The sequence below is a fragment of the Falco peregrinus genome, chromosome 3 (genome assembly GCF_023634155.1).
Source record: "Falco peregrinus isolate bFalPer1 chromosome 3, bFalPer1.pri, whole genome shotgun sequence".
Lineage (NCBI taxonomy): Eukaryota > Metazoa > Chordata > Aves > Falconiformes > Falconidae > Falco > Falco peregrinus.
Window position 1 is genome coordinate 28,874,107 of NC_073723.1, and position 25,780 is coordinate 28,899,886.

Sequence of the window (25,780 nt, forward strand, 5' to 3'; positions counted from 1 at the left end):
CCTAGAGAATTCACTTCTTGTTTTGTTTTACTTGATTTAAAAATATGTGTATGGTCAGCTGTCCTTAAGGCCTACAATGAAATGCTGACAAAAATTTAAATTGGTATACTGTCTATTTTGAATAGGAGTTGTGACGTAGGCTAAGTAGTATACCTTCAATATAAGATTCTGTTTGAGCAAAATGCACACTTTACCATATGAAAGAAGAACTACAGTCACTCTTTAAAAAATTAAAGCATATCTATAAAAAAAAAAAAATACATCAAGAGGTGGGATTCTGAAAAAATGAAATATTTTGCACAGGCTAAGCAAGGATTTGTGCTGTCTTCCTGAGCAAATGAGCCTATTTGTACTCTACTGTGTAAGCTTTGCTGCTGCTTCTTGGCTTGCCTTCTGCCTGAAACATACTTTTTGCTGATATCTCTCTGATTCACTGATGGATCATTACATTTAATCTCCAGAATTTCTTTTGTGATCATCAATTAGCAATTAAAAGCTGTTTTGTTTCCAGAAGTGTCAAGCTGAGCAATTTTGAAACAGTTTTTAATTCTACCTTATGCACAACTGTGCCACAACAAATATCCAGTCAGATACTAGTTAAGTGCAAAGGTATTATGTACCAGTTAGGAATATTTCCTGAAGATCAAAAGCCAAGGACCCATGAGCAACAGAACAGATAAGCTAAACAGTCTAAAAATCTAACATCCAAGGGGTATTACAATAAAGATGGTCCCACATCAACATGCATGCTAGAGGCTGACATTGTAAAAAACATTCAGTTTGCTTACCTAGCCTCAAAAATTCTGTCTGTACTGTAAAGGACTAATAAATAAGAATATGAAAGAGATGAGAAAGGTATATTTATGTAATTGTTAAAGTTGTATCCAAAGAATGTAGCAAGTGATTGATCAAAGTGTCCACTGTCAAAGGGGTCTATAAAAACTCAGCACGCCTTCAGTATAACAGGACCAAGTAACTCAATAAACATTTAGAAACGATTTCTAAAAATGTATTCATGATCTGTTTAAAAATTAAGCAGCTATCAGAGTAAATCTACTGAAGCCAAACCCAGCCATTTGCTCCAAGTGCATAGGAAAACCACTAAGAACAACTGTGTTCCTACTTTAAACACTAATTTAGCACAAGTTTCTCTTTTGGTATGTTCTGACATTTTACCTTATGCTCTCCCCACATCTGCTTCATACAGCTATCCCTACCCAAACAGCACATGGCTGCAGAAGCAGTCAGAGCATGACAGGGGTGATGCACAGTCTGGGATTCAGGTAGCCGAGGAAAAAAAACTAGGCAGGCTAAGTGTTGAGCGAGGCTGTTGCAGGAAGGGATAACTCTTCCTGCTCCCATGCCACATGCATGCGAGCATTTGGGGCTGGAAGTCCATTAACAGTGGCACACACCCCACCCAAAAGCTACAGATGGGGACCCAGTTAAAGTTAGTTGTTCAGTCTCCCTGTACTTTTAATAGGGGAGGTGAAAACGCAGAGGAACAAGCACACCTGACAAACCATTCCACCCACTTTTGGCAACTGGATTTGAACTGCCTCTTTCTCCACAGACTGCAGAGAAAGCCTAGATGACAAGTATCATACCCTGTTATTAACCAATCATTTTAAAAAACACGCAACAAAATATGACCATTGTAACGAAATTACCACAACATGGAGTCTGGGGTGCAAAGACATTACCATTGTGACAAGAATTACCATAACACGGAGTCTGGGATGCAAGGCCAACACACAGATGTAAATTCCCTCTTTACCTTCAAGTCAAACAACTTTGCACATCCCTCAGCACTTTGCACGGCACAGCCTGGCTGTTCGGGTAGCTCTCAACAGCACGTCCCAGAACAAGCCATCGTAATGGAATCACACCACTACAGTACCCCAGGGAAAGCCACTCACATAAAGAGCCATTTACCAGTAACAATGAAAAATAGCTGAAATGATGTGATTTGATAATGCAGAGCAGTGCTTCTAATCCAAGATTTGATCTTGCTGATTTTTCAATGGCAAGCTAGATTTCTTCTTTAATTATTCATTTAGTTGACCAAAATGTGTTCTATATCTAAAAATGAATTTCACCTCCAGATGTCCTGACCTTTGATGCTTGTGTGGAGACAATTTACTTTTCTATAATACACAAACACACAGCACATTTCTTATATATTGAGTCCTCAGCCTTAACGTAGCTTGCCTTGTACTTTTGTTACATTTACAATTTCATAGAGTTGGAGGAGAAAAATCCAAAGAAAGGTTTTACCACCTAGTATCTCTAATTATTTGCAGAGGTACTGTCGGCTTTAAATAATTTTTACCTTTCTACTTTTCTGGCTTGTTTGCATTATTCTGCAGCAGGCAAAAGCAGCCAGAGGATACTCACCATATTAAAGCTGACTGTATAATTACTTTGCCTCAGTGTAACTGTAAAATAGCTACAAGGTAGCAGCTCCTTGTCTCTCTTCTCATTCCCTACATATACACGCACCTCGGTCTTTCCTTGCCTGTTAACTTTTCCATTCCTCTCTAGTCACTTCATTCTGCTACTTTTTCTGACTTGCCCATGTTACAAAGTAGAGCTTAGTGTAACAGGCAGCTTCTGAATAAATTACTTGGGTTCATCTAGCAGCAGAGGCTGACACTGCTCATTTGCACTTTAGGAAGAACATTGAGAATTTCCCAGTTACAAAGTGGCTGCTATTTCTTACTGTTATGAATAGGTCTGAAGGCAGATCTTGTTAACAGAAAACAAATCCTCTTTCAGAATGGCAACTATCCTCTACTTGACACAATATCCCAGAAGACAAAAGATCTGTATCTCTTACTTTCAGAGTTTCCAATAAACAACTTTAAAACTGTGTTCTGAAACTGCTCATGATGCTCGCTCATAATCAGAGCACAGACTGAGAGGAACACAGCAAGGAGCAGAGATGAATTTGTCGAAACAAGCACCACCATCCTGATGGCTCTTGTGGACAGCTCAGATCTCCTTAGTTTGTTTACAGCTTTTTATTGAGTTCTTAGATGCAAATTTAAGGTGAAAAACTTACTTCTGTTCCTCCGTCTTTGAAGGTGTCGCTGTATGTACTGTCAGGAGTACTGCGCTGGTCATCTTTGAGATAATTTGTGTGGGGAGCAATGTTGGACACTTCGTATGGCTCAAAGATAACCCCTCGGTGCTCCTCATTTTCTCCTCTTGCATAGTGTGCTTGTGGGGTCATAAAAACAGGGGTGAACTCCTCTGCTTTAACCACAGTCACTCCAGTCCCCGTGATGGGCGTTGAGCTCCCAGACACATTTGTGTTGTACTCCCTTTTGGACGACTCCAAAGGGTCTTGGTTCAAGGAAAGGTTAACCGGCACCGTCTTCAGGACTTGCACGCGGTTCTCTCCCCCACTTAAATTACTCTGAGCTTCCGTGGTATTAAGACAATTTCTGTGAGACAAAACCAAAAGTGTTATGAACTGATAAGTGTCCTGATAGAGTAAATCTCTTCCTTAAGCAGCTTAATGTTCTTAGATGGCAGGGAAGGAGATCCTTCAATTCTGGTAAACCATTGCCACAAAAAGTAGTACATTAACACATACTAGGCAAAAGACATCATGAGGCAAGCAGAGAAGTCCAGAGCTCTTTAACGACTAGGGAGAGATAATACACTTGATTCCACCTATAATCAGTATGCCTTGTTACAATAAATTCTGGGTATCTGGGGTTGCTTTTGCCTTGGCTTACAATTTGGATGCAAAATCAATCCACCAGTGCAACAGCCTTTAAGCACAAAAGAAGCATAAAGAGTAAGGCGAGGTATGGATTACTCACAGCAGATAATTTGCATGTGAAATAGGCGAAACATCACCAGCAAAATTCATACACTGATGCATGCTCCTTCAGGCTGTTGACAGGCCACTCCTGTTTGTGTAACTCTGGTACCAATGCTCTTCTGAAAGAGCAAGCCCGGGAGTCCCACTGTGTCAGAGTAGATCAGTAACTATAGCGGCTGCAAGGTAACCTCCAGCAGCATTCCCACATCTACCCGTGGTTGCTGTTGAAAGCAATTTGACTGCTGACAGTAGTTGCGGTGACATAAAATTAACTTGTAAACCTTTTAGTAGGTGTAACAAACTGCTTTGTTTTCAACCCAGGAGGTATGTTCTGACATTACAGTTCCTCTCTCTTGGCTTTCTACTGAAGGCCAGTTTTGTCAATCACACTCAACTTAGGAATCTCTCTGGTGTTCGCAGAAGAAAAATTGTACCTCAAAAAAAGCTTCATATTCTATTTTTAAACAGTGAATTCATACTACTACCTATTTAAACTTTCACCTTACACAGCTAGTGGAGACCATCTAAGTCTGTCCCAAATTCACTACATTGAAATAAACCTTGTGTAGCTTCCCTCCCCTATAATTTTACATGAAGGTACATGTAAAAACTTAAGTTTTTTCTACATAAATAGACACTCTCTCTTGCCCACAAGTCTTAAGGAAGGCAAGAGTCAGCTTCTTCTGACTCTTGCAAGTCACTTTTAGCCTACAGAGGAAGGCTGAAATTTGAGATGAGTGAGAAAAACATTTTGAGCTAACTATTTTAAAGTTACTTTATTTGCTTCTGGGCACACCCTAAGTTATGTTAAATAAAACTGTATAAATCAGGTTACTGAGTCCAAACTATTCACTTTTTTCTCTAGAAGTAGTAAATTGAAAGAAAAGCAGCCAATAGCCAACTCTCAGCATAATCTGGTTTTACTAATCTCAGCAGCAGCAAAACAACAAAACACAAACAAATCATGAAACTTTCTACTACTTTGCAATTTGCATGTTTAATAATACTGTTCAATTTTTCTAATAAATTAAAAGGGAGTAAAGTTTGCTTCCCAAAACAGTCTTCATTCTTTTATCTTTTGGAAGAAAACCATAAACCCTCAGGCTATCATAGCTCCTTCAGTTCACAACTGATCAACACTGTTAGTAGCTGGGTGTATGATTTTGAATAATACTGTACCTTTTATCTTGGTCTTCTTGATTATCACTCACTTTGTTAACAGACAACAGCCTTTTATCTCTGGGAACCTGAGAACAATACCAGGCATGGGGTCAGGTAAATGCAACTGTCAGGTATTTGCAGCTTCAGACTGTTCTACTACAACAGCTAGAAAATGTAACCGTATCAGTGTCGGTCTAGTTCACATATGCCAGGAGCTGTTTTGCTTTGGGAGACTGATTATGGACAGAAAGATGATTTCCAAAGGGAAAAAAATGTAGGGATTGTTTTCTTTTCTGCTTCTTGGGCACACCAGCCTGGAGCAAAGCACTCTTCTAAATGTCCTTATCTTTGGAATATCAAGCTAGGCCAAACTATCTCGAAATTAAAGCTTATCTTCTCAAAGACACACACACTTTTCACTGAATAATAAAAGATGAGAAGGAAGAAATGATGCTTTGATGAGCTCGGCATGGAGACCCTTTTAGCTCAGAGGAAAAGAGTTTTCAATCAAACCACAAGCACCAGCTAAGTCTTACTATTATAGAGCAGTCTGGAGGGTGCAGGACTCATACCTAAGGGAAGTTTGTGGATCCTTCCCTTTCCTAGCATGGGGACAGGTCAGAGCATGCTGGCATGTCATCAAAGAAAACTGACTTCTGCTTTGCTGAGTGCATCATACTTCTCACGAAAGCCATGAGAAGTAAAAATCCAGTCAAATCTGGCCCCTCGACAGACTCCAGAATTGACACCAAGTGACTTAAAAGACTTGTCTTCCCACATACCAGTTTCCTGACACCAGCATAGATATGAAATCACCAAGGGCAAAGTTGCTGCCACAACCGTATTTTTCTTTTCTTGCTGAACCAGCAATTTGAGAGCTAAAACTTGTATCTTTTAAAAAAGAAGGTATATCCACTCCATCACAGCAGTTAACTCAGGATTAAAGAGCAAGAATAGACCTAAGAATGGGTTAAAGCGGTGCCTTTTATCTTTAAAGAAACATCAATATCTGAATTTGGAGGAAAACAATACTAGAGTAGCCAAGTTAACATCAGCTGTATCTGCAAGACAGCAGCAGAGTCAGAGCCTTTCCTTCTCTTAGAGGCATCCTCTTTCCCTATTAAGCATCCTGCTAGTTAAAAAACCTCTTGCATATATTTTAGAAGTGGGATCCAAGCCACAGTTTGCACATGTTGATTCCCTTGTTAATATCATATATTTATCCCTGAAGTAGTGTCTATGTTTAGATAAGTATCACTACAAGGAAAAAAAAAAAAGTTAAGTTCAAATAATTCCTGTTGAGTGGAAAAGGTACTTAAAAAAACATCAGCCAGCATGTCAGAACACAGAATGAATGAGCCAGATGATAAATAAGGGCAATTCAAGAGAGTCTGGTGCACTGGAAGTCCTCCTCTACACTTTCACATTACAGCACAGAGGTTTAAGTTAGGTTTTAAGTTCCTGACTGAGGGCATCAGCAAGAGTTATCCTTTTCTCCCAGTTTAAGACAGAAATAGTTATGATTGAATGCTCGACATGGCTTTGAGGTTAACACAGTTTATTCCATCTGAACCCCAAGTCTTTTGCAACTGCCTGGTATAAGGAATAGATGTGTCTCTTAGAACATACTTTTGAGAAGGAAAAGGGCTGTTCTCTGATTTTATTTTTAAAATCCAGCAGATTAATGACCTGCTACATACAAAGGTATTACTAAGACAGAAGCCAACACTTCAGATGCTCATGCACATCCTGAATTCTACAAATCCACATTAACTTTGCAGACTCTGGCACTGTGGTAACTCTGTCAAGTAAAGAAAAAGACCTTTCTTTCTCGTTCAGAAAAGCTTTTCTCTACTAAAAAAAAACCACAAAAGCAAGGAACATCTCTTGAAATATAATCAGTAAAGAAATTAAAACAATATTTAACCATAAGGTTAGTATATGGCCTCTTGACTACAACCCCTTCTCCTGAACACGCATTTAATGACTGTAGCATAGACTAAAAAAGAGCACTCTCTAAAAGCATTTATACTAATAAATACTAAAAGTAAAGGGTTCCAATTTTAGATTTCCATTCCTGCTACTTCTTCATGAATTACAAGGGGAGCTGGCATTGTTCTGCTGGCTTTCACAGAAGATCATCTGTCCAATGGAGGCATAGGTGGCTTCAGGAGTACTGAGACAGTTTAATCGAAATGAACAATTTCACACTTTAGTGCTTGGTAGGCAACACTGATTCCATTTGCAGCGTACAAGGGGGTCAGCCTGGGTTTCAAAGTGAAATTTCCACATTACACAGAAATGCACCCTGTAGGACTCTCCTCTGATTTCAGCAGAAATCTCGAACATAGCTCCACTTAAAACACTACGAAACATATGAAAAAGTAAGGTGGTATCAAAATGGTAGGTAAAGCCCTGGGCTTACAACCCGCACAAACTGAAACTGTGTGTCAGTGCTTCCCTATTAATTCACTTTGATCTCTGTCGTTATGTCCAGCTCCATTTCTGTCCCACACCTTTCTATTTAGACTGCAAACTCCCAGTGCAAGGGCTAGACCTCACTGTATGTTTGTATGAAGCCTACTGCAATCATTATACAAATAAAAACATGGGAAACTGTCAGATGAGAGATACTCCAGTTAAAGAGCAAACTGAAACATGTATGGAATGAATCCGAAAAGCAGACAAGCCTACAGGTGGACAAGGCTTCCCCTTTTCCACTTTTTAAAGAATACTGCAAGTATCTGAGCACAAATAAAAAGGGGGCTAATTCATCCAATGCTCTTGCAAGGGAAAAACAAGAATGTTAACCTCAAAAAGAAATCATGATTGCAAATTTAATACAGGAAAACACATCAGAACAGCCTGAGACAGTCTTCCTAAAACAGAAAGGGTGCTTGATTCAAGTAACAGGGAAAAAAAGAGGCGGTGACTTCTGTCTTTGAAAACTGGCTCTTTTGATGCCTCAAAGCAGTTCCCTGCTAGTGCAGCAGGGAAAAATAATGGTGGAGTTACCTACTTTATAATAGTCATACAATAGGCCAAGAGCAGCAGCACTGTCCTCATCACCATTTATGCTCATCATAGCCTTGGTAGCTGCTGTTAGGGGATTCTCCAAATACGACTTCCAGGCTTCATCTTCGCTGGTGTAGGCTCGTCTGGTGTTGAATGAAGTGTCATTTGGCACTAAGGCCACAAGTCGCTTGTTACTGCATAGACAGGAAGAATAAAATGGTGATCCAGAAGCGATTACTTTATTCACAAGGCATGTTAAAGAACATCACATAGCTCAATGAAAGTGATACAATTACATCAAGTAAGCATCTCTGCATTAAACTTGGTGACATACATATTTATCAGTATTAGGTATCCTCACTACTTAACCAGAAAAAAAATTAAATGTCTGCAGACCTTGTCATAATAATTCAAATGTATTTTTACTCATATACTGATAGAGCTATTCAAAACATTTTAAAACTTCTTGGAAAAAAGGAAGTAACAATATAAGAACACTTTGCCCCAGTATTTTTGCTAGATGTACACTTGATTAGGGAAAAATACATTTAACTGAAATCAGTTTTTATAAGAAGACCTGAATGAAGAAAAAAAGAAAGAAAAAGTATCTGATACTAATGTAGTGTTCACCTAAATAGAGTGTAGTTCAGTATTTAATAACTGGATACACCTTATAATTGAGCTATTCTCTGTTTTTGGAATGCAATTGTCTGTAATTTCAGAGAGGTTTGCTGTAACAGGACATGAGCAATGCATCCAGGGGATGGAGCAGAAGTCAACATACTTGGTCTGAATTCACACTTTATCACTCACCACATCTAGTTAACAGACCCATGGCAATACACACAAGACCATTGGTAAGTGGGATTTGCAGCAGAGCAGTTTCCTCCAGCCTAAAAGTGGTACAAACTGACCAGTCCCTGTGTGTATCACAAGAGAAGCTGCTACACCACAGCTATGGCTGAAATTTCCAGTATAATGGAAACACAGATAGAAGATAATCGCACCTGCTTTTGTAAAATGTTCAATAAACTTATGGATAAAAGAGCCACGCAAAAAAAAAAAAAAAAAAAGTTGCATTCCTATTACACGAGACAGTAGGCAAACAGACTAGGCAGGGAAATTGTGGAGCAAGGGGTGTGCTGCTTAGTGGGTGTTGCAAGGGCACCATCAAGAATCGTGGCTCAAGTTACAAGGATCACGATGAAACCTTTAACACATTACACCTAACAAATTTAAAACCTGCAAAGATGGCAGAATAACTGAACATACTGACTTAACTGGCAAAGCTAGCAGTTACTCCCAGTGACCTTCATAGAATATTTCTTGCTATCTTCCACATAAAACCCTGTTGATTATTCACCTCCTCTTTTGGCTCTCCCCTAACTGCAGCCGTGGCAGCTCCACAGACCTAACCCAACCAACTACTCCTGTTGCACAGAGAGTGACATTCAAACGCTGTGCAACCAAGCCTTTTATTTGATTTCAGAAATAGGATTTGATAAAAGCATAACTGAACCCACACAGTAAATGCTCTTGGATGCCAGGAATGTGTCTTGCCTGGCCCCCAAGCCACAGTGACCAGCAGGCTGGGGCTTCACCCAGCGCTCCACTGCTGCCTGAGCTCAACCTGCAAGGTGCGTGCTCTGGTGTTTAAGGAAAAGGAGGGAGGTGGTGGAGATTATAATCTCTATGGTACAGAGCGCTGTTTACAAGTTTCTTTATTTAATGAAAAACAAAATAATCCATCTGGTACACAGAGGACAATTTTACGAGCTCTGTGGGGGAAAAGAGCATTTCATAGCTTTGTATCACAAAATACAGCCAACAATTATAGTTCAGATTGTATTTTCCTTTCACCTAAAATATCTGGATTTTTAGATGCTTCCTTTCTTTTCTGAGGGCCTTTCTATCTGGCCTTTTGCTGTCTCATAGAGATTTTCGTCCTTGTTTCTACATACACATTTGTGTTGTTACAGGTTTGCTTCACAAGTGAAGCTGAAGCATAAATTAGAAGCCCAGGGAAAGACAGAGAGCTGCTAGGCCCGCTTGCCTTTTCAATACCCTATTGTTAGCGACTCAAATCAGATTTGCAACAGCCCCGCTGTTTGTGCCAGAGGTAGCTGAGGGCCTGTTCCCACTCTGGAGCAGCCAGTTCTCCCTGGCTCAGAGGCAATTATTCCAGGCGAGGATTCTCCTTTCCTCAACAAAGCTCCCCTTCAGCTAAACCTGGGCTGTTTCACCGCATGGGCAGCTGCCCATTGCAATGCACGTAACGCTGCTCGCTCTCCTTCCTGTAGCAATCTTCCCTTACAATCAATAACCGCCTTTTGTTACTCGGAGCGCTCACAGCCATGCGATAGTCATAACTGGTTTATGAGCACTACAGGCAGACTGTGAGGTGCACTTTAAAAACAAACCTTTTAAGAGCTGGGCTGTGCTTGTCTGCAGAAATGCTGGAGGGGAGGAGTCAGTCTCTGCTGCTCTAATTTAGTCGCAGCTATCTTAAAGGCACGAAGAAAGTGCTGTCCCTCAGAGGTGTTTTATACAGCCGCGTTGGGGAAAAGCTGGAGGGGATAAACACTCTAGGAGCAGCCACTCTGTGAGTAAACAGTAGGGATGGCTGGAAAGGCACAGGTGCATAGACCTAGAGCCTCCCCAACATCTCCCCAGAGCACATTTTCTCTAAACCCCAGGTTTTCATGTTTAAAAACTAAATATCTGTCTCCTCTGGCTTGAGAGATGGTCTGCAGCATAATCAACTGACACACTAATTGTGTTTACTCTGCAAACAGACCGAAACAATAGCACTAAGAAAAATAAAAAACTTCCTCATCACCCCCATCCCTGTAATCAGCTCTGTGGGAGGTTAATGGTCAGACCTAATTATCATGATTTAACATAGTCAATCATTTCAAAGATTATATCAAAAGCAGTCAGCCAAAACAACTGCGCTTGCTTTAAGAAAAATCCTCTATTAATTAAGGTCGTTTGGATGGGAGGGAGGGTTTCTCTTAAGAAATCAGACTTGTGCGTGCGCACGCATTCCCTTTCCTTCTCCACGACTGCTGAACCTCCTGCACCATTTCAGCCCAATATGACAACGGGGTAGCAAAGTCCCCCATAACCAGAGGAGTTAAATATTTTATATTTTAATATATGCCAAGAAAACTCAACCTCCTGAGCGAGGCTCTGCACAGGTAAGCTCCCCTGGACTAGTGAGGAACCCTTCCATGCCAGGGCACCCCCAGCTGTTCCAGCTGTGTAACCAATGACAGCAGGCAGCTGTCAGAGTGACTCTGGTGGCATCTGGACTATGGGGAAGACAAAAGGCAACACCTGCAAGAAAGGTAAGAGCATTCCCACTGGAGAGAGCTGCTCTTAACATCCCACCTGTGAGAAAAGCCTCAGTTGGAGCCTGCAATTAGCAACACATCTACAAATCTTATCAAAAGCTACAAATCCATCAGTGACCACATTCACGGAGAACCACTCACATAAGGAAGACGACCAAGATTGCAAGTGGGAGACTCCTATTCAACCTGACCGGCAGTGTCAGCAAATATCTGCTGTTGACCCAGGCACATCTAAAACAGCCTGCCGAGGAGCAGAGAACAAGCCCAACCCTGACCTGCCTATTCCTCGCTCCAGCTAGCCCACCACCCCTCCGCCTGGTAGTTGGGATGTGCACTAACCAGAACACCGCTAGCAGGGACATGCCTGTACAAGCTGCAAGCACACCATTATTTTACCATGGAAATACAGCTTAACAATTGAGGATGCTTTGTGTCTAAAAAATACATGTTTCCTTTCAAGCTATTAGTTGATCTCCTAATGACTGCAAAATGTGGCAGCTGTTTTATGTTAAACAATAGTAGGTGGTTATGTGTCTTAATGTAGAGGTGTGTGAGGATGAAAGGTATTTGCTGAAGAATGGTCTAGCTTAGAAGCCATACTGCCCCGACACCTGAGTGTTTATGTCAAGACTAAATCGGTCTTTATTTTGCAAGTTCTTTATTTCCCCCTCAATCCTTTAGTAGAGACTTTCTTCTTTGTACCATCTTACCTGATTTGCGTGCTTTCCTTGTAAGAAAAGATATACGTAAGTTTTTCAGATTTATACCAGTTATGGCGATTTCTGCATCCGGTAAACTGGTATTTTTGAACTTATTTAAAATTAAGATTATGGAATTTTATAAAACCTGTAAGTGTAGTGTGTAAACAGAGATAGAAGTCCAAAACTGCACTCACGTCATTTCAATTACTGCAGCACAAAAACAGAAGTTAGACAGGTACATTGTACTTAATACAATAAAGTAGCTGAATGGAAAGGGCTGGCCTTTCAAGCTCTTCCTCAGATTAGAGATAATGAACTTTCAACAGCCAGCACTTGGGGCTATAAAATCATACTACAGGCAAATTCTCACCCAACTTGATGCAATTTGTGAATCAGCTTACACAGAACCAGAAATGCCCATTAACACATTTGTAAACCATGGTGAAAACTGCAGCTCTGTGACCAGAGCTTGCTTTTTATTCAGAATCAAGATGTCCTGTCTGCCAGTCTCTCTCAGCCAATTTTGATATTCAAGAGCTTTCTGTTGAATTTGCAAAGTTCATGCAGCCCTCAACCTCTCTGCTAAATTTGTCACTGAACATAAAGTAGACTGATGCAGCCATGCTGCATCAAGTGCAGCTGCATCCTACTCCCCTTCATAATATTACATCCAGATCCAGTCAGTGCTAGTGGGGAAGAAAGTCTCATCCTGCCTGTCCCCAACTTTTGCCTTGCCTAGGAAACTCACCCCTGAAATCCAAAGCAGACTGGTGAAAGTGCCAAGGTGGGCATCTAGCCCAGGCATTTCCTGGTGGTCTAGGTTTGGTGGGGTTTTTTTGGTTCATTTTTGGTTGGGGTTTTTTTGGGTTTTGGTTTGGTTGGTTTTGGTTTTTTGGGGTTTTTTTTGGGGGGGGGCACGGCAATTGTTTTTTTTAAATTTTTTTTTTTTTACTTTTTTTTTTTAAAAAAAAAAAAGTTGAAAGAACAAATGCAAAGTTGTAAGAATTGAGCTGCTCCATGCACATCCCTGCAGACTTCTTTGTCCCCAATAAGTATTAGGACCTCCCGCTCTCTGCAAAGGCTAGGTGCCTGATCAGAACACAGCAAGCAATGTGTGTGAGCAGCAGAATAGAAGGAATCGCTGTTCCCAGGTTTCAGCCCAGGCCTGAGCCTGCCTGTTCCTACACCTGTGAGACAATAGCACCGAGCACATCCGTGCACATCCTCTGCAAACTGTTCCTTCAGGAGAGGAGACAGGAGGCTTCAGTCCATACAGTTGCTAAAAGCACACAGAATTTTAGCACCAGTCAAATAACTGGAAAAGGCAAGGCAGTCATGTTGTCTTGGCTCCCAGCTGAGCACATCAAGGCCATAGGATGTTTATCATAAGCTCCTTTTTAGCTGGATGATAAGAAGGTACACAGGGCACCTATCTCCAATTTGGAAACCCCGGGAGAAACACAAATTCTAAAATGAGATGCTAGCCAAAGGGACCACTTCTACGTTGCATGTACACCATGCACCATGTTGCATCCTGGATTTCTGATCCCTCAAGTGTCCAGATCAGCAACCCAGCTGAAGTATGCTGTGACCCAACATGCTTTGGAAAAAACACCTGCCTGCTTAGTCTTTCCTCTATTGCAAAATAAGAAATGGGGAAGTTGAAGAATGCTCACATTTCATTTGGCATAACAGAAGGTACAGGAGTGCTCCAGCCACATCCAAGAGCTGAAGCTTCCACTTCAGTTTGTACATAGCTAAGGAGGGCAGAGTGGGATCATTTATATCCATTTCAGTAGCTCTAAAGCCCTTTGTAAGTTTATTTTACACTTACACAAATCTCAGTTCAGCTATAAGCCTACTATAAAACAGATCTAGAACAGATGTTCATGCAATTTTTCTTACAACTAATGTACACACATATGAATTCACAGACACAAATTGAACAACTGTGACCACTTAAAAAGCAGCTAAGAACAGATCCCACAGAAGCTGGGTAAGTTAACAAACTTTAGATTCCAGATCATAAATTTCTGTCTGTGCCCATTATACAAAGAAGTATAAATCAAAGCTAGACCTAATGCTTGAAACCATTTGTTTTAAAAATTCTAACGTTAGCCCAAATTGACTACCCTCAGCATACTGCTTTGCTTAGACATCAAGTTATTTTTTTAAAAAAAAAAAAAACAAAACACAACATGGGTGACTTGCTACAGGTTTTGATTTATTTAGTTAAAAAAAAAAGTTTAGATTCCTCAGGATTTACTGCCAAAAGTATAATTAAAAAGTCAGCAACATTGTTGTTTCAATTAGATAATAGTGTTCCCTTAAAACTACAAAGGAACATAAATGTTTAACGAACAGGAAAATTATGGCCCATGTGTCTTGGTATTTTGTCTTTCATAGCCAACAATCACATGATTCCCAGAAGCACAAATAGGTCTCCAAAACACACTTAGCCCAATCCAGTGAGCATATAAATATACAAATGACTCAATAGTGAGGGAAAATCAAAGCTTTTAGACCACCAGGAAGTAAGAAGATAAGATGCCCTCTGGCCCAGCCAGCAGTCCATACCAAGGGAAAAACTCCCATTAAAGAGGCTGAGTAATTTTACCTACTAATGAACACAGTTTGGGACTCTTGCAATTTTGGGACAATTATTCTTTTTGAACACAAGACAAATCTGAACAAGATTACACATGTTAAATGATTAAAAGAAATTATTTCACCTTTAAAAAACACTCTGAGAGGAAGTAAAATAATATATTGAGAGCTGAAACAGTGAATGGCAAAACAGACTAGTTCAACAGTTAGATGCTTACTAGAAGTTTTATTTGTTTTTACTCAGAACCAAAATAACTTGAGCATGTAATAGTGATTAAAAAGATTAAAACAAATAGGTGATTCATTAACATTGACAAAAAAGTATTACTGTGTATGTCAAAGTGGAAGCACAAAAAAGAAATCTGACACAAGGATTAAATACATAAATGCCTACTCAGGTTCAAGTAAGCAATTACTCACCGAGACAGACTTTTTATACTATGATTTCAGAGACTTTTTTTGTTTCACTTTTAATTAAATATTATTTCTACCAGACAATCTTTTGTTATTAGTGCACTGATCCTGTTGCTTTTTTTTTTTTTAAACAAAGCAGGAAACAGTCTCAAAATAAAGCAGGTTTCAACGTATTTGTAAAAAACCTCTGACATCTCAAAAAATGAGGATACTCTGGAGTTCACAACATTACTGCAGTAGCTAACACAGTTGATCAGAATTAGCAATTACTTAGCAGCTTCATACCAGGCTATGGTCTGTTTTGCTAAGAAGTGTACTTTCAGCATGCCAGCACCCAAGGTTGTTTCAGCTGACTTGGAACAGCCAGCAGTAGGCTTTAAAATTAAAAACAGGTCATGACAAGGCTTCCCAGACCTGCTGCATTTTAACCTGACCCTTGGCCCTGTGGCTCTTGTTCATTCATTGCTTCCACAGAGTAAATGGAAACGGAATAGCTACTGCACTGATAGCACTGATTGCTGTTTCTTCAGAATATGAAATCTTTCACACAGTCAGAAGGAGAACACGAATTCAACAGCTGGGCAATCCTGGAAGGTAAGACTTCCCAAAAGTATTTTTAAAAAGCATACAACACCAAAAATATACTTTACAAAACTAAAATACAAAAATACCATTATCTCCTACTATGAGTAAAATTAACAAATCTACAGACACATGTAATCTTCAGAGTTGGAGACATATTCTCAAGCTACAGGTATGTTGCAATATTTGACTTCTGCACTGTTCACATGCACTTAATATGGTTTCCTTAGTTAAATATTTCGTAAGCAACAGTTCTCTTCTTTGCAAAGTTAGTGCTATTCAAGAATAGGACAGTGTCCCAGTATACATCAGTATCTGTAATACTTAATTATCTTCTTTTAATTAGCTACTACTGTCCTAATCACTGATTTAAAAGCTAATGAAGATTCATCTCAGGATGAATTCCTAGATCAGCATTTGAAAGTGCTATTTTGTGTGTGTGCACATGTACAAAAAAAAGGGCAGCTTAACTGGCTGCTCCATAACCATGGGGAAAAAAAAAATTAAGGTAACCAATCAGCAGACCGCACTGGATTAATATTTGTGAAAATATTTGACAACAAATGTCAACTGGTGTAATATTGTTTCCCCTTCAGATGTCCCTGCCAGAAAGAGAACGATGATGTTCCTGCTGACCCTTCCACAGGGAAGAGGTTACACGACCATTACAATCAAGTGACCAGGGAAAATCCCCTCCCTCCTGTTCTGCTTTGATCTTCAGTCTGGTCTTAAGACTTCAGCACCAGAGAGACAGCAGTGTTAACAGTGAGACGTAACCATTTGATACCCTTACCTCTCTCAGTTAAACTTATGGTTGCAAGTTCTATGCGGTTCTGCATACCAATTTTCCATCTTCTTTGCACAGAGATGGTTTTCCAGGGATCATTCATGACAGCACATCTGACGCTTGTTCATGACAGCACATCTGACATTTGCAAAGAGCAAGCACTAAACACCTCCAATTCCTGTTTCTCCTCTCATTCCAAGATGAGTGACACTTTGGAAAAATCATCTCAGTGGATACCCTATCCAGGCACTCAGCAGTGGAGGAGTGGGGGTGGGGGTGAGAAGAAAAAAAAAAGTAGCCTGTGACCTAATTGCCACTCGGCATCTGCTGATGGGAAACATGTTTGGCCCTCCAAAAGAAAAATCAAGAACAATTCACAGAATCACACTGTAAACTATAAATGTCCTTTGCTGTTACAGTACTAGATGCTTAAGTTAAACAGCACAAAGGCAAGACATCTGCATTTACACACTGAGGAAGAAATAGGAAACCAGGGCAAAATTACTCTGTGAAGAGTCCAAGATCAACTTCTGCCACAGACGGTACCAAGTAGTATGCTGGATGTGAACATGCCTCCACCGACACACAGGAGCAGGTCTGAACCCATTCCCACCAGGCTCGCTCTCCCCTCAGTTATTTACCCACAAGCACATGCTCAGCTGCAGACCCAGGCTGCCCCAAGTCCTCCTTAATGTGGTCAGTCTGAGCACGCCCCAGCCCCATACACCTGGTGTCCCGAGCAGCTCTTGCACATACTGGGGATGTTGGGAGCCTGACCAGCCTGACTGGCAGGCAGTCACGTGGCTGGCCAGCTAGCAAGAGCCACAGCACCAGCACCCTTCGGCCTGCTACCAAGCCGCCTCTTCATGCTGCTGCGGTCCCAGTCTATGTAGGACTCACGACTTCGCACAACACCAGCAGTGGCAGGGACAACTATGGCATTTACCAGGCAGATCCCAAGTGGTTGTACAATTGCTCTTCCTCATCCAGGCAACCTCTAAACCCCTGTTAAGTCTCACAAGTATTCAGGTCACCAATTAGCTCCACTAATGCACTACAGCAATTAATCTGAAGTTCTGTGGTGGTAATTTTTTTCTGTACGCTACCATAAGAACAATTATTCAGCCTATAAATGCAGAAGTGAACACTGGAACCATCTTTACATCCTGCAAAGGGGATTATGCCCTTCCGGCCTCTGCTCAGCCCCTAGGGTCCTCTCATGGTGGCTCTGGGAATGGATGGTAACTGAAACAGCTGCATGGACCTCCAAAACATCCACAGCAAGGCAGGGACACACATTTCCTTCTGCAGAGGTTCTACTTCCAACAGTTCTTTCTTTAACACCTGCCATTTTCTTGCAACCTCTCTGCATATGAAGAGCCCAGACCAATGAAAAATGGATGTTAAAAATAACCTCCAAGAGGAGATCACGCTACTCTCAACACTCCCCTCAGCTAGTTCTCTGGCTGCACAAACAGCTCCACTGACACAGCTGAGAGGGTGGAATGGAGGCAGGAGTGCCTAAGTTGGCACTACCTCTGAAAAATGCAGGTGAAATCATGCCTTATCTCTTCTGACCAAGGAGTTTGTGGAAGCAAGCAGGTAAGACCCAGCTTAGGCAGAAAGACTAAAGGGAAAGACAGGAAGATATGCACACTATTGTAAGGATAACCTCCCCTTCCAAGACCCTCAGCATTAGAATCAAACAACTTGTTCTTCAGCATTTTCATCTGACTGTCCACCTTCCCCCCTCACAGCTGATGGTGCAAAGTAGCACCCCTGTCCCTGCTCCTCCCTTCAAAGAGGGACACTGCAGGCAGCTCTGCAGAGCCACTGCACAGCAGGGTGTACTACCTCTCCAGAACACCCAGCAAATCCCACCAGAGGATGAGATAGGAAGATATTTTTTTCCATGCTTTCTATATCCCCTCAGCTGCTTAGTCCTCTACATTGGCACTTTACTAGCACAAACCCCACAAAAACATGTCCGATGACACTGACAAATTAACTGACCTCAAAATAATGAGCTTCCCTCTCCAGTCTTGCCTGTAGGGAAGATCTGTTTTTAAGTAAAAGAAAGGCCATGTGGAGGAGAATAATATTGTACTCTCTGGATTAGGTTTTAATTGGATACAATTAAAGACAAAAAAAAAAAAAAACCAACCAAAAAAAAAACTTCCCATGCACACTCCCCCCAAGTCTAATATCTCATTCCACCTGGTCATCTTTTCTGAAAACAAATGTACTTGTCTTCTCATGTTACACTTTTGTATAGAGAGCCCAGCAGATTTCTTTTTATTCCCTTTTCAAACTCTTAGCTACCACCTATGAATTTTCTAAACACCTTAACCAGAAAGAGATCACAGGCATACCTGCAACGGGGGAAGTGCTGTTACATGAGGGTACGTGCTCTGCAGTGCTCTTACATGCCTCACAGCGGTAACAGCCGCAGCACTACACAGAGCAGGGGATGAAGCGCGTTACTGCTCCAGTCTCAGTAGCTTATACCTATGCCATACTGTTCCTGTTGGGAAGGAATGTTAGTCCTGTAGCTTAGTAGCACCCTAGACCCAGAGGGGAATCACTTGTACCCTAGTTTCGTACATGAGTTTGGTTTCCACTGCGTTGTTTTTCTGTTTCAAAGCTGACTGTGGTACGAAGTTGCTCTTTCTCTCTTCCCTCCCCCCCCCCCCCCCCCTCCGTTAACTGCGCTTGATCCGCTGCAGCCTAGTTTCTGACCCTTTGCTAGCTCTCAGCTCTTTTGCAGTTAATCGTGCTCCCCTCCCAGCTCAATGGCTGTTCTTTCAGCTGCTCCCACCTGCATCACTGGCAACCCCTCCGGGCTCTGCCCTTAAATCATTTACTGCTCTTATCTGGCCGCTTAAGGCATTAGTTCCCATCCCACCTCGGATGAATTCCCAAACTCCGCTTTCTTCCCAGCTCCTACCACAGTCAGTTTAACTTCATGTCAGTAACTACCTTTGCACTATCCTACCGATGGCTGATGTTTGAAAAGTCCGGGAGTAAAATTATTTGTAAAGTTTTTCTCCTCTGAACCGTCCCACCTCTTCCCTATCAGGGCAGCCAACCCTGCTGTTTTCTTTTGTCGGATAATCTCTTTCTTTCACTCCTTGACAGGCAGGCTGTCACCGAGCCTCTCTCAACCAGATGTCTCCAACACCAGGCTCCTCCTCTCCAACTCCTTTGCCACAAAGGTTCCTGGGGAGCCCAACAAGGGCTTGCATCTGAGCAGCACCATGCGTAGCTGAGACTACGCTCATGGCTGGGGCGCTCCTACCTGCACCGCAACAGCTGTAAAACAAAACTGCTGCCTCCTGCCTGGCCTCTGCAGCCTCCCGCCCTCCATCTTCCGTGCCCCGTTACTCTCCCCAGCCGCCTCCTGCAGAAACACTAATAACCCGAGCAAGGTAAAATGGCCTTCCCGCCTGGCTGCCTCAGGGCGGCTCCTGGGCGCCGCACAGGAACAGGCCGCCGCCACGCTCCCTGCCAGGCCCCGGCCCTCACGCCAAGCCGCCATCGCGGGCACGCAGGCAGCGGCTTTACCCCACGGGGCGGCGGGGCGGCCGGGGAAGGGGGCAAATAAGGGCAGCCCCTGGTTTCGGGCCGATCGGCACGAAGCGCTGGCGGAACCGGACGCTCGCTGGGGCGGCAGAAGAGCAAGCCGCGGCCTGCGCGCCAAACGACAGCCCCGGCGCCTCTCTCACCCCGCGACGGGCCCCGCGCCCGCCCAGCCCTGGCTCCGGCTCGGTCCTGCTGCATGCCCCGGGTGGGCCCGGCACCACGGCCAGCGACCCCCGACGCCTCCGGAAGGCAAAGGGGGGCCCCCTACTTCACCGCAGCTCTTCCCCCGGCCTCGCCCGCCCCGGGGCTGGCTGCTCTGTATGCCTCGCTGCCGCCAGGGCCGGGCCGGGCCGCCGCGGCCTGCGGCCCCCGACACCGTGCACCCGCCCGAGCGGGATAGGGGCTGCGGCGGGCCCGGGCCGGAGCGAGCGGGCCGCTTCCGCCGCCTCCGACGTCGCTACTGGGAAAGTTACTTTTTAACCCCGGGCTGAGACGTCGGTCTCCGGGCAGCCACGGGCCCGCCGGGAAAACAAGGTCAGGACGCCGAGGCTCCAGGCGCCGCACGCAGTGTCTGGGGCGGCCGAAGCTGGGGAGCACCCGGCCGGGCCGGGCCCTTCCTCCCGCCGCCCGCTGGACGGGCCCGGGGCGCCGCGGGCCCCCTGCCCTGCCCGCCCGGCGCCAGCCGAGGGGAGGAATATGGCCGTGTCCGCCGCGATAAAAGCCCTTTGTTGCGCTAATACAAAAGCCAAGAAGCACTTTTCGTCCGGGGCCTTCGGCGGGCGGAGGCCGCTCCGCTCTTCTAGGGCGAGGAGGGCTCCCCCTCCCGAAAAGCGACCCTCGAGGTGAGGGGGGGGGGAAGAAAAAAAAAAAAAAAAAGAACAAGCAAAACAAAACACATCCAAACCTAAACTAAAAGGGGTATCGAAAAAGCAATCGCGCAACCCCACAACCAGATGGAAAGAGAGGCGGGGGGCGGCGAGCCGCAGCCTTGTCCTGGGGCGCTGTGGGAGTTGCTGTGCCGCCCGCTCCGGCGTCGCTTTGCGGAGGGAAAAGCGCCGTCCCGGCAGGTCCGCGTCCGCCACCGCAGAGGGGCAAGCACAACCAGCCAGACGGGCCGGCCAGCCCCGCACAGCGGGAGCAGCGGCGTGCCTGCGATCACTTACTTGTCCGTCTCTTGTGACATGTTTGATCCAATGAACTCTCTCCCCTTTTCCCGGTGCCTCCGTCTCCCTGGCGGAACTGGACTTTCAGGTCTGTGCAGGTGAAGGTGTGTGTGAACGCCCGGGACGGCAGAACCAGAGCTACTGGTAATTCTGCTTTCCTTCCCCCCCTCTCCCGGCTCCGCAGCCAGGCGCCGAGGTAGAACAGGTAGAGCCCCCTCCCCCTCGCATGTGGGGAGCGGCAGGGCTGGGGCTGGGGCGCCGGCGAGGCACGGCACGGCACGGCGCGGCGCAGAGAGCGGCCGGGCCGGGCGCGCACAGGTAACTTTCCCGAGCGGCGCTGGATTCTTTCACTAAAGGAGCGGGGCAGAGGGACGAGCCGCCAGCTGATTGGGCGGCGCGGCCCGGCAGGTGCGCTGCCATTGGAAGAGGCGCGCACAGGTAAGGCTGCCGCCGAGCTCCAGGTAACGCACCTCGCGCCCGCGCCGCGCCGGGAGGCAGCCGCGGGGGCCGCCGCCGCCGAGGGGAAGGCAGGAGGGGGCGGCAGGAGGGGGCAGCCGGCGCTGGCAGCCGGCGCTGAGGCGGCGGGGCCGCTCCGCCGTCAAACCCCCTCGCCCCGCCGTGGGCCGGCCGCGCTCGGCAGGCGAGGCGCGCTGAGGCGAGGCGCGGCGCAGGACCGTTGGTGCCTTGCGCGGCGGCCGCTGAGGCTGAGGCGAGGCCCCTCGCCTGCGGGGCTCCGCAGCGGCCCGCCTCACCGCCCGCCCGCCTCACCGCCCGCCCGCCGGCCTCCCTCATCCGCCGGGCGGCCGGCGGGAAGGAGAATCCGTGCTCAAAAGCCCCCGGCTGCAGCGGGCAGCCGCGGCTGGCCTGTGGCTGTCGTTGGGTGGTGCCCCAAGAGGTGGCAGCTTTTGTAGGACACTTTCTGTAAAGTTTTTTGTTGACTTTCAGGCATCTTTTGCTTTTGTGTTTGGTTTGGGGTTTTTTTTTTTGTTTTTTTTTTTCTTTGACCTTACCCACGGTTGGGACCAGCCAGGTTTGAAGACGGTGAACGTCTTGGTGTGGAAGGCATCTCACGGCAGAAGGGTGAAGTGGTGACATGCACTGCATGGATCGGAGGGCTAACAGCTGAGCTGAGGGGGTGGGTTGAAGGATCTGTTTTGTCAGCAGGGGGAAACTGGAGAGAAAATGGGAAAGCTGGCACGGGATATTTATTGAGGAAGGCACGGTTACTCAGCGGCGAAGTGAATAGAGGGCTGTGGCATCAGTCTGTCACCCTTCAGTCCAGTGCACCCTACTGCATACTTTACCTGAAGACCAAGTGAGCTTACCAGGACTGCATGAACAGCAGCTTTGCCCCTGTTGGGGAAGATGAGGAAGAGGGCATCTTCCCCCCACTGGGTCATTTTGGGAATAGGGAGTGGAAGGGTTGCAGAGAGACTTGCATTTACCCTTACCCCTTCTCAGTCTCCATCCCTCAATCACAGACAGGCCAGGACCCCACCAATTCTTCCTGCTACCGCCTGTCCTGGAGACATCTTCCTATACTAGGCATCCATCTTGACTGCTGATAACCTTTGCTGTACAAATAGTGCTGTATGTGTAAAGAATGCACCATTATGTGGGGCAGACCATTACATTACTTAGTGATCTTTGCAAGAGGATTAGCTGAATGATGCCAGAACCATCAAATTTATACTGTCTTAGGTGAAGGCATTTTTCCATTTCCTACATTTGATTTTGCATGAGAGGGGAAAGTAGTAGAAGGGATATTCACAGAAATATGTATTTGTATAACCAAATATATATGTATACAGGTATATATATATACACACACACCATGTAATATTGTGAACTGGGGCCTGATTTTCTTCTTCTTTCTCTTATTCCTAAAGCTGAAATCAAACTTGACTCTGTAAAAGTCTTTGCTATTATCGGATTGCAATTGGGCACAAATATCTATTACTGGGTGTCAGGCCTTATCTGTATTCATAGTAACTAACCAAATTAAGCCAATTACGTATAAATCACTTTTAAGTCAGCTTAAACATACCTCAATTAAGTTTTCTGTCACTTTAACTAAACAGAATGAGCAAAATACTTTAGCTAGATCAATGATGCTTTGATTGAGCACGAGATATTAGTTAGCTGTTCTCTTTTACCATTCACTGGTCACGGGAAAGAAACATTATTATACAATCTGTAAGTCAAATCAGAAGTTGCTAATGTGGCCTGCATATTGAATAACTAATACTGGTATTCAGCTTGTAGGCTATTATTCATAACAATACTTGTATCCATTATTTTATATCATACATTCTGGGGAAGCCATAAGGCTTCATAAAGGCCTTTGACCATACCTCAAATACTCTGTTCAGTTTCGGGCCCCTCATTTCAAGAGGGACGTTGAGGTGCTGGAGTGTGTCCAGAGAAGGGCAGCGGGGCTGGTGAAGGGTCTGGAGCACAGGTCTTGTGAGGAGCGGCTGAGGGGACTGGGGTTGTTTAGCCTGGAAGGGAGGAGACTTGGGAGAGACCTTACCGCTCCCTACAACTACTTGAGAGGAGGCTGTAGGCAGGTGGGGATTGGTCTCTTCTCCCAGATAACAAACAACAGGACAAGAGGAGATGGCCTCAAGGTATGTCAGGGGAGGTTTAAATTGGATATTAGGAAACATTTCTTCACTGAAAGGGTGGTGAAGCATTGGAACAGGCTGTCCAGGGAGCAGGTGGCATCACCAACTCTGGAGGTGTTTAAAAAATGCATAGATGTGGTGCTTAGGTTTAGTGGTGGACTTGGCAGTCCTGAGTTAACGGTCAGACTTGATGATCTCAAAGGTCTTTTCCAACCTAAATAATTCTATGGTCCTATTCTATGAAGCACAGAAGAGAAACAGAGCAGCATATTAATTGCAAATAATGCAGTCATTTTGAGTACAGAATTACTATGTATTCTTGAAACAAACTGAGCCTCTCAGGCACAATACTATGAGATATGGTGACTTGTTTTGTAGAAACAGTGGTAGAAACAGCTGTAACAGTTTCAGTTAGTGGAGACCCCTGTTAACTGCAGAAATGATAAGGTTTCTTTCCCAAATATTTATTATGCTGAAATAAACTTTTGAGATCTGAAAAGATTGCCTGTTTGAGTACCATCAATAGGATTAACACCAGTTTGGGTATCCTCTTTCTCTTTTTAAATTTTTCAATTATGAGAAACATTTGGATGTAATTTTTCCCCCTGTTTTTTCCTGTATGAAATGTATAGGAAGAAGGAGAGGAAGATCAGTGATGAGCGCTTTTGAAAATGCCACCTTCCCCAAGGTAGAAATGCTGCTGATGTGTGATTTTTACAAGAAAGAAAACTGCGTTTGATGCCATCTGCAGTCCTGGACCAAACCCAAACTGTAACTCAAACTGAAATGGAGTTTGTTGTTCTAATACTGGGTCAAATACAAAACTGCCTTTAGCAGCCTGCTCTCAGGAGACATTCTCTTAGAATGAGGTAGTCAGAAGACTGAATTACTGCTCACCGTCTTAGGTGGTGTTCCAAGGTCAAAGTTAGGAATATTAAGTGGAAAATACAGTAATAAACTCTTACGGTTGTTGGAGATTACAACTGTTATTTAGTTGGGACTTGCTTAGATGGTAAAATGCACCCTGAAAATTATTTTAACTAGGTAGGTAGGCATAGGGCTTATCATTTTCTAGATGAGCCTTTTGCTTCAGACTGCAGACTGGAATCCAATTGAAAGTGTCGGAGTCCACCTCTAGCTGAGCAGGTCAAACAAGTCCTACCTAACCCAGGCTGATGTTCATTCTTCATGATCTACAAGATTATTATAAACTAATCTGTTAGTCATTGAAAAATCAGCTAATGTTATTTCTGGCCAGACCAGTCTCGCTTCCTGTAGAGTAAAGGCTGTGTAAAGCAAAACTGAAATAGTCATGCAATACATTATTTAAAATCTAGGACTTGTCTTTGGAGTGCACAGAAAAAAATTAAAATCATAAACTACCATTTTTCATGCTGTGCTTGCTTCTTTGCTTACACAGCAACTGATAGTTTTTTGTGGTGGTGTAAGGATTCAGCATAGAATTCAACTGTCTAAAGCTTTACCTCATGTTTATGCTATTTACTCCATAGCAGCTAGCATCAATGTTGTTTGGACTTGCCAGCACTGGGTAAAGGAAATAAGAGTGTACAAATAAGGCTTAACTAGGCTTGCTAATTGCACTAAGTACCTAAAATATCTTTCCTGAAAACCGTTAAAAGAAGTCTATGTGATAAAAGATGTTAGATATTTATATCAAAACAGTGTTGTAAAGCAGTTCAGTGAGAGAGCAGCTGTTTGAAAACAACTGTTTTCAGTAGGCAATGATTACCACATGATTTTTATTTGTGTTTTTCTATGTCATTGGTGGCTGTTGATATGAAATGCACTCTCACAGTAAGTTCAAAGACAACCACCTACCTACTAATTTTGTGATATGCAACATTTACTGTTAATCCTCCCCATAGCCTTTCCTTTGTAGTTGTCTTCTGTATGAAACCCTATTTATTGGAATTTGGGCAGACCTTGATC

General features: G+C 44.0%; 1 protein-coding gene across 4 annotated transcripts in view; it reads right to left on the reverse strand.

The window, feature by feature from the left end:
- The window catches only part of GRHL2 (grainyhead like transcription factor 2), a 71,626-nt gene extending 49,981 nt beyond the window's left edge, over positions 1 to 21,645 (reverse strand). For all 4 annotated transcript variants that reach the window (XM_027777676.2, XM_027777675.2, XM_027777674.2 and 1 more), the window contains exons 1-4: positions 21,204 to 21,645; positions 8,016 to 8,205; positions 5,015 to 5,082; positions 3,065 to 3,449 (exon numbers count right to left, since the gene is read on the reverse strand). In XM_027777676.2, coding sequence (XP_027633477.1) covers positions 3,065 to 3,449; positions 5,015 to 5,082; positions 8,016 to 8,205; positions 21,204 to 21,223 — 663 coding nt within the window. In that variant the 5' untranslated portion in view covers positions 21,224 to 21,645. The remainder of the gene's footprint in view (positions 1 to 3,064; positions 3,450 to 5,014; positions 5,083 to 8,015; positions 8,206 to 21,203) is intronic.
- Between the last annotated feature and the right edge of the window lie 4,135 nt (positions 21,646 to 25,780).